General features: G+C 41.3%; 3 protein-coding genes across 3 annotated transcripts in view; all 3 read right to left on the reverse strand.

Moving 5' to 3' along the window:
* The window catches only part of Maf1 (repressor of RNA polymerase III transcription Maf1), a 131,113-nt gene that overhangs the window by 23,951 nt on the left and 99,200 nt on the right, over nt 1-7,962 (reverse strand). The gene's annotated exons all lie outside the window — the stretch shown is intronic.
* Nucleotides 502-1,550, reverse strand: SmB (small ribonucleoprotein particle protein SmB). The gene is made up of 2 exons (XM_034970125.2): nt 1,389-1,550; nt 502-1,239 (listed from the first exon to the last, which is right to left on the reverse strand). Exons 1-2 carry the CDS (start codon nt 1,389-1,391, stop codon nt 688-690), a joined length of 555 nt encoding a protein of 184 aa, XP_034826016.1. The 5' UTR covers nt 1,392-1,550; the 3' UTR covers nt 502-687.
* Nucleotides 3,399-5,718, reverse strand: LOC117983497 (Krueppel homolog 1-like). Its single transcript, XM_034970068.2, has 2 exons — nt 5,578-5,718; nt 3,399-4,801 (listed from the first exon to the last, which is right to left on the reverse strand). Exons 1-2 carry the CDS (start codon nt 5,582-5,584, stop codon nt 3,711-3,713), a joined length of 1,098 nt encoding a protein of 365 aa, XP_034825959.1. The 5' UTR covers nt 5,585-5,718; the 3' UTR covers nt 3,399-3,710.

The following is a 7,962-nucleotide window of genomic DNA, read 5'->3' on the forward strand; positions in this document are numbered from 1 at the left end:
TATTTGATCTTTGGGCATGTCACCATCATGGAGGAAGTTATACAGTTGAGCACTCAGTGCTCATTGATATACTATAACAGGCTAGAATGTAATGTCTATGTCTATTATATTGTCACTTGAATTCTAACATCATATATAAAAAGTAGGAGTAATTTTTTGGCAGTTTAAACATTTCAAAGCCATATGCTAGAGAATGGAGTAAGTTTTTTCACTCCTGAAAACTCACTAGTAATTTTTAGGATAATAACAGGAGCATTTTTGAAAACATGCAAAATTTTAAATAAAATTGTCACTAAAATCATTTATATTTACTCGTTTAAATACTATCCTTATTAATTGTTTTAAAAGATGTATAGTAATTGTGCGGGTTAATATGTTCCAACAATACTTCTCAATTTTTGTCATCCCCAAAACTCCATCACCTTGCAAACACCAGTCTGCGTCATAACAAACTTAACTATCAGGGCTCTGGTTCAAGATAGAAGAAATAAAAACGCCTAGTTACTTACTGTAATCATTTATCAAAATGGATCTTAGGTATACGCCTGTCACATTCAGCCTAGAACAAGGAGTTATTATTGTAGAATTTCACATAGCAAAAGGCTTTATACATGGCTTCTGGCCTTAGCATGTAATGTCCTATTTTAAGTTTTACTTATTCCACAAGTATGGATCACTATCACTAAACTAGTATCGACGCGGTGGACCACGTCCGCCGGGGCCTCCTCTGCCCATTCCTGGAGGTGCGCCCATCATTCCTGGTGGCGGTCCTCCCATCATAGGGCCGCCACGCATTTGTGGAGGAGCAGACAACTGTCCTCTTCCTGGTGCCATATGTTGATGAGAGGGCCCTCCGACGCCCCTAGCTGGCCCATGTAGGCCTGGAGGGGCTCCCATACCAGAGCCGCGACCTGCCGCTCTGCCGGCACCCGGACCTCCCATCGCCCCAGGAAGTGGCACACGGGGCAAGCCTTCTTCTGGAGGCGGCGGTCCTTCAATTGTGAGAGAAACAATATTCTCGCCACGAAGCAATACGAAACCGAGAGTTCTCTTCTCTTCTCTGTCAGCCGTCTTATTGTTTTTTGACTTGATTTTTCTGAATTCTTCGCAATCTCCCAAAATCAAATTCATATGCTTGTCAAATGCTTTAAATGTCCCAATGAATGTACGGGAATCTTGTAAAATCACTCTTACACGATAATTAAGATGCTGTTGCATCTTGTTATTTTTTCCGATCGTCTGAAACAAAGATAACATTATTGTGATTTACGCTAGAAAGTAAGATATCAAACAACAAAATATTATTTATGTTTTGGCTTTCGTTTAATTAAATATAGAATAATTTCCGTTTTGGAACTCTTGCACTATAATAAAAATAATAATCTTACCATTTTGATATTAAGATTAGCTTCTTAATTTGAGATAAAAAATACAATTTTTGCTGAAAGCGGGAACAATCAACGAAGAATTACAGAAAGGACGCCATTATATTACCGGCACAGACAATAACATATAGGAGTTAGGACGTTACCGGCGTCCATAGACTAAAATCTGTGTTTTCATTAATGATTTTAGTTTTACCCTAGTTTTTGTAAAAATTCACACAAAATTATCTTATAAAATATTTGAAATACCTACGCTGATTTAGGGTACTTTAACAAATATTTCATGTAAATATTTGTCACATATATTTCATGTAAAGACATGAAATATTTGTTAAAGTACCCTAAATAAAAAAAAAGATCAATATAAAAAACTCCCTAAGCCGGCCGGCCGCACCTAAAAAAGGTATTAGCCAATTCGCCCTAAAATAGGGCGAAACTCTTAAAAGTGAAAACACTTAAATATCTAGTGCCATAGACAAGTCTGATTTGTCCACAGCATAGAGAAGATCTGTCCTTGGATGATATCATCATGGACCTAGCTTTCTAGTAATATAGTAGATAATCTATGGACCTAGCATTCGATTCATGCCTGTGATTCGTATCTCTATGTTCGTGCCTATATGCCTCAGAATAAGGACTGTTAGAAGTAGCCCTATTGTGACACTTACTGTTGGAGCGAGATAGCATTGCATTTAAGCTAAATGCATTTAAGCTCTTGTTAGAACGTGACAAAATGATTATGCTTTGTCCTTATTACCGTGGCCCCTTTTTTTTGTTTGTCAAAATGTATTTGTACGTGAGTATTTGACAAACAACGTGAAGTGTAGAAGGAATGATATTTCACAAGCAAGAAAATCTGCTTGAGCGAGAGGGACTTAGGGGGCCACGCTAGTTGCAAATCTGGACATATCTGAGCTATGTGCCTAGCATAAAATTTTTACATTCGCGGATCTGTCATGGTGCCGATTTTCTTGTACACAATCTCTAAACTAAACTAAATTAACAGGTCTAAAACTAGTGCTATCCTTTTCCGCAAGCAACATTATGAAAGGTATAGCAATAGATTTAGACGTGTCATTTTAGTTTAGTTTAGAAATTGTGTACAACGGAATTAGCCACATTGATTACATATTTTAACTGGTTTTATGGCTCTGGGTTCTAGCCTTTTTTAGAGTGGGACAAGGCTCTTTTGGCACTTGAATAACAGTCCTAACAGAAAAAACGTCCTACCGACTAAAAACCCCTCCTTTCTTCAAGCAATAACGTTCCCGCCTTGTTGGCCTACCATTACTGCCGCGGTCTGACTCATCTTCTTTCTCTTTCGTCTTTCTCTTTTCTTTCCATTATGGTTTCTATATATCTCTCGATTATTACCCACTTCTTTTTCTCTTCCAGAATAGTATTTACGAGGCTCTCCACCCCAAACTCGTCTCCCAGCTCGTCCACGACATTCTTTCTACCTACCACACATAAAAAAAAGTCGAAAAAAAATAAAAAACGGGAGATAAAACTGAGAACCACCTCCTTTTTGGAAGTCGGTTACAAATATTTCAGCGTTTATTAAGACGATCGTAGTCGAGTTGTAGTTTTCAACTTTATCTTGTTCCTTTTGAGGTACGGAACCCTAAAAACAAATAGACTATGTTGTATTACTATGTACGGGAGCGGTGTGCAGGCTCGACCGTACCAAAGGGGAGATCTCCCACCGAGCGGTTGGTTGTGCTCGGTAGCGCCAGCTGAGCCGACGGTTATGTCTTGAAACTTCTATATATAGTCCAGATTGCAGAAAACTCCGTTAGTGCGATTGCTATCGGCGGTACATTTGTTCGGGACTACGTCATCGATTGAACAGCGCCATCTAGTTTCTATTGTGGTAACCGCCACAACTACATTACTGTTCACTGTAGCACAGAGCAACCCGTTAATAATAATATAATACTGAATATACCTACCTTAGATGTACTTTAGTACCTATAGGAAAGCCAGGGAATAAAGGGAGTGAATAATAAAATAGTTGTTTACGGTTTACATATTTTACTTACACAATAGTAACACATAGTACATAAATACAAAACTTATTTCTATTAATATTGACAGCACAAACATTAAACATCTAATAAGTCTTTTTTCAAGATTAAAACAATAAATCATTGCAGCAGTACAAAAAAATACCTCACCTATCTGCTAGCTCGACATGCTAACATAATATTCATAACCATTCTACGCTTCACTAAACTATTTCGCTACAGACTCATACAGTCATCTTACAGCCTTCGATTAGAATAAAGCCTTATCGAACTAAATTGATTATAAACGAAGTAACTGCTACGAGGAATCGGCGGCCGCAGGGGCGAACTGTATGACGGATGTGTGACGAACTATCGGTTCTGCTGGTACGGACTCTATCTGAGGAATGAGCTTGCGTTTTCGGGGAGGAAGAGAGGAAGGCGCGAGGGTCATCAGAGTCATGGAGGTATTTATGGCAGGTGGCGACGGGGACGGTGTCGGCGAAGGAAGCGTGAGAGGCGCCGGCGTGGTCTGAATGGGATTCGGTGGGAGGCAGGCGGAGGGGCAGGGCGCAGCGCAGGGGGGCGACGGCGGCGAGCTCGGCGGCGTGGGCGGCAGCTGCTGCAGCGCCGCCTCGACGATGTCGCACATGACGTTGCCGCTCACGACCAGCGGCACCGTGTACTGCACCGGGGTCGGCGGAGGCCGGGGCGTCTCCGCCCCGTGCTCCTTGTATATGTGGGCTTCCATCTGCTTCTTCGTGTTGAACGTCCCGTCGCACACCGTGCAACGATAGCAGCGTTCGCCGAAATGTTGGAAACGATGCAATTTTAGAACGTGGTTGTATCCAAAATCTCGGAGGCATATTTCGCAGGTGTAGGGGCGCTCACCGGTGTGCGTGCGCGAGTGCACTTTCAGTTGCTTCGAGCAAGTGAAGCCCTTGCCGCAGCCGGGCGCGGGGCAACGATAGGGCTTTTCCCCCGTGTGCGTCCGGAGATGGATGACCAGTTGTCCCGACTGGATGAACGTCTTGTGGCAGTGCGGACAGGCGTGCGGCCGCTCCCCCGTGTGTATCCGAGCGTGACGATGCAGTTTGCCGGAGTGCTCGAAGGCGGCGCCGCACACGCCGCAGCGGTACGGCCGCTCCTTGGTGTGGATCCGCCGATGCACCTGCAGGTTCTCCTTGACGCTGAACATCTTGTGGCAGTACTCGCACTCGAAGGGCCGCTCGCCGGTGTGCGTGCGGTAGTGGCGCACCAGGCGCGCCGGCACCGCGAACGTCTTGTGGCACACGTCGCAGCGGTGCGCGTCGGCGGCGACCCGGTGCGAGCGCGTGTGAGCAGTCAACGCGCTCCGAGTCGAAAGCCTCAGTCCGCATTCCTTGCACTGGTGCTCCCGTTCCTCGTCACCTGTGGGATAAGACGGGCCGAGTTCAAACGTAGTCGACGAGAAGTTCATGTCCCTTCCGTAACCGAGTATCGTAATAGGTAGGTATAATTAGCGGTAGGTCTCGGAAGCGACGTATTATCGCGACGACCGACCACAGTACAATGTCTGTTGTGGATGGTATGCGGCGATCAGGAATATCAGGATGCACATACAACGGCCACATAGGGGTGCGGATCGGAAGGGGGGAGCGCGGAACGAGGCAAAGTGAATGTCCTCCGCCAGCACGTGGAGGCCCACCGCGGTTTCGAACAGATAGTGCCGCGGTGGGCCTCCACGTGTTTGGGCCAGCGACCCCGTATCCGCACTGTACCGCGCCCCGCGCTCGCCCGCTCACCCTGCCCCCACTTTCGTTATATCCTCGCCCGTTGTATGTACAATACCTATCAACTTATTTATATTTCACTTTCAAGTTTCAGCGTTACTTATAAATTATAATAAAAAACATTTAGTTTGTGATAATAATAAATATTGAATTAATTATGCAGTGTGTTAATAAACAAAATCACTATCTGGGCATTAAGGAAATTATTATCTAAACAGTTAATTACTTACTTACAGAAAAATTACAACTTGCTTGATTACCAGCGAAAAAAAATAGGAAAATTTACGGCCCTCACAAATATTGTTTTAGTACCTAGGTTAATATTATAACAATAATTATTAGAAAAAATATAATAATTTATATACCATTATATTTACATAGACGTTAATAGAGCAGAGAGTCATGAGCACTTACCTATCATATTGGATGATGATGATTTATAGTTGGCGGTTCAATGGCGTCAGTGTTGGTGTAGGTTGCGCGTGGCGCTCGGGGCCGGTACACGCGCGCTCGCTGACCGTCCACACGGCTGAATGCGGAATCCGCGGCGCGCTGGTACGTACAGCCAGCGCATTTGTCCTCCACTCTCCTCTGTGTAGGGTCACCAACGTACATGGAAAACTGGGAGACTGGATCTGTGACTTCGACCACCCCAAGATAATATTATTTTTTTCAATTCGCATACCTACTAGGTACTGTCTAACAAACATTTCATACATACATTTTGGTTAATAAAGTTAAAAAACATAACATATAAATAAAAAAAGTTTACTTGGGCTCTTTTTAGGGTTCCGTAGTAAACAAGGAACCCTTATAGTTTCGCCTAGTCCGTCCGTCCTCGGTTAATTTCAGAGACTATTAGTGCTAGAAATCTGTAATTTGGCATGGGTAGGTATAATAAAATTGTGATACATTTTTTTTAGGTCAACGGGATGTACCCTGTAGGTTTATAGACAGACCGACAGACAGACAGACAACAAAGTGATCCTATAAGGGTTCCGTTTTTCTTTTTGAGGTACGGAACCCTAAAAAGTAAATCAAACAGTTTTCTCGGGTTTAAAAAAAGCATTGCACGATTACATTCTTCGTGTGGCGCCATCTAGTCAAAGTCGGAAAAAACGTACTGCGACGTACGCGCGACGTAACTCGGACTGCCGTCTACATTATTTTGATTTCGTGATATCTCGTAAGATATTAATCTAAATGAAATGATGCAAAGGGCAATTTTGGTTTAAATTAAATACTTGAGACAATTGACCATTTTATTTTGATAAGGGTTAATATAATGATAGTAAAAACACCTCCGAAAGTATAGCTTTGGTTTAGACCACGTTTGAAAATCTATTTATTTTTATGCATCATATTTTTTGAATTATCGTGCAAAATGTCGAAAAAATACGACTGTAGTACGGAACCCTCATTGCGCGAGCCTGACTCGCACTTGGCTGGTTTTATTTAGTTTAGATTGATTTATTGTATTACTAGCTGACCCAGCAAACTTTGTTTTCCATCGTCCTTTGTGGGCCCGTTTGTACGAGTAAACCGTGAAAAACCATGGAATTCAAAATATCCTCAATTTTCATAAATAAAATAAAAGCACTACCTAGGTCAACTATAATAATTGTGACTACGGAACCCTACACTGCGCGTGGACCGCCACGCACTTGGTCGGTTTTTTCTTTTGAAGTACAGAACCCTAGAAATGCATTAAATACATTCGGGATCCATTGATTAACACATCGTATAATATACATATAATATCTTATCTTATAATATTATATGTTATCTTTGTAAGATTGCGTAGGAGATCGCTAAAATATTTTTACTTTCTGCATGTATACTTAGATGCAAAACACGTTTACAGGTGTTAGAATTCAAAAACTAACTGGATGTTGCTGAGGTTGCTAAGAGGTTGTAACGATTTAAATTTCATATTCAGGTGACCCGCCTGCTCGTTTGCTCGCTATATCTATTTTAAAAAAAATTATCACTAATCCAAAACGAAAATATCTTTATATTATTATATCTTATATTATTCTTTTTTTTGGTTTTATAAAACGATTTTATAAACAGGACTGGAACCATTTACCCTACCATAAGCGTTCAGGGAAGCATTTACCCTACCATTAGCGTTCTGATACGCAATGGATCAATTATTTTCTATTTAAAATTCTTTGGGCTCAAAGGGGCAATTTCGTTATGAAATATTTTGGTTATCCTACATCTCACTCACACTGCGGTATTAACTGTGTAAAGATACGCTTTATATACCTACGTGTTAAACGATATTACTTTGCTTTCTGTGTGTCAACTCAACTCACAAAGTAGGTAGAACCACGGGGCATGGTAGGTACACTATAAACTTAGTTATGTCGTATAAATTATTTATACAATTTGGTTTTTAGATACATAGGCAGGTAGGTAGGTACCTACCTATTTTTTGGCTTTCATATCATTTGATGCGGATTTTAATAAGTTTAATAATAAAAAGAGGAACAAAATTAAATGTTTGTTCGACCATATCTACCTAAGCTATTTAAAAACAATACATTTGTGTCTAGGTATATTGTAATGTAGGTATTTATAATTTATGTAAGTAACATAATACTTAACGATAAAGAACATAATTAAAACTCAGGTAAATGCGCAAGTTGCACATAAAATAATAATAATAATTTTCTACAATGTATGTTGTACGTACTACGTATACTGCGTTTTGTATTTATGTATAGTATAGGTGTATATATACGATACTCGCGCGGCTTTGTTGAAGGTTGGAGCGGCAGCGGGGCGCGGGCG

The sequence above is a fragment of the Maniola hyperantus genome, chromosome 1 (genome assembly GCF_902806685.2).
Source record: "Maniola hyperantus chromosome 1, iAphHyp1.2, whole genome shotgun sequence".
NCBI lineage: Eukaryota > Metazoa > Arthropoda > Insecta > Lepidoptera > Nymphalidae > Maniola > Maniola hyperantus.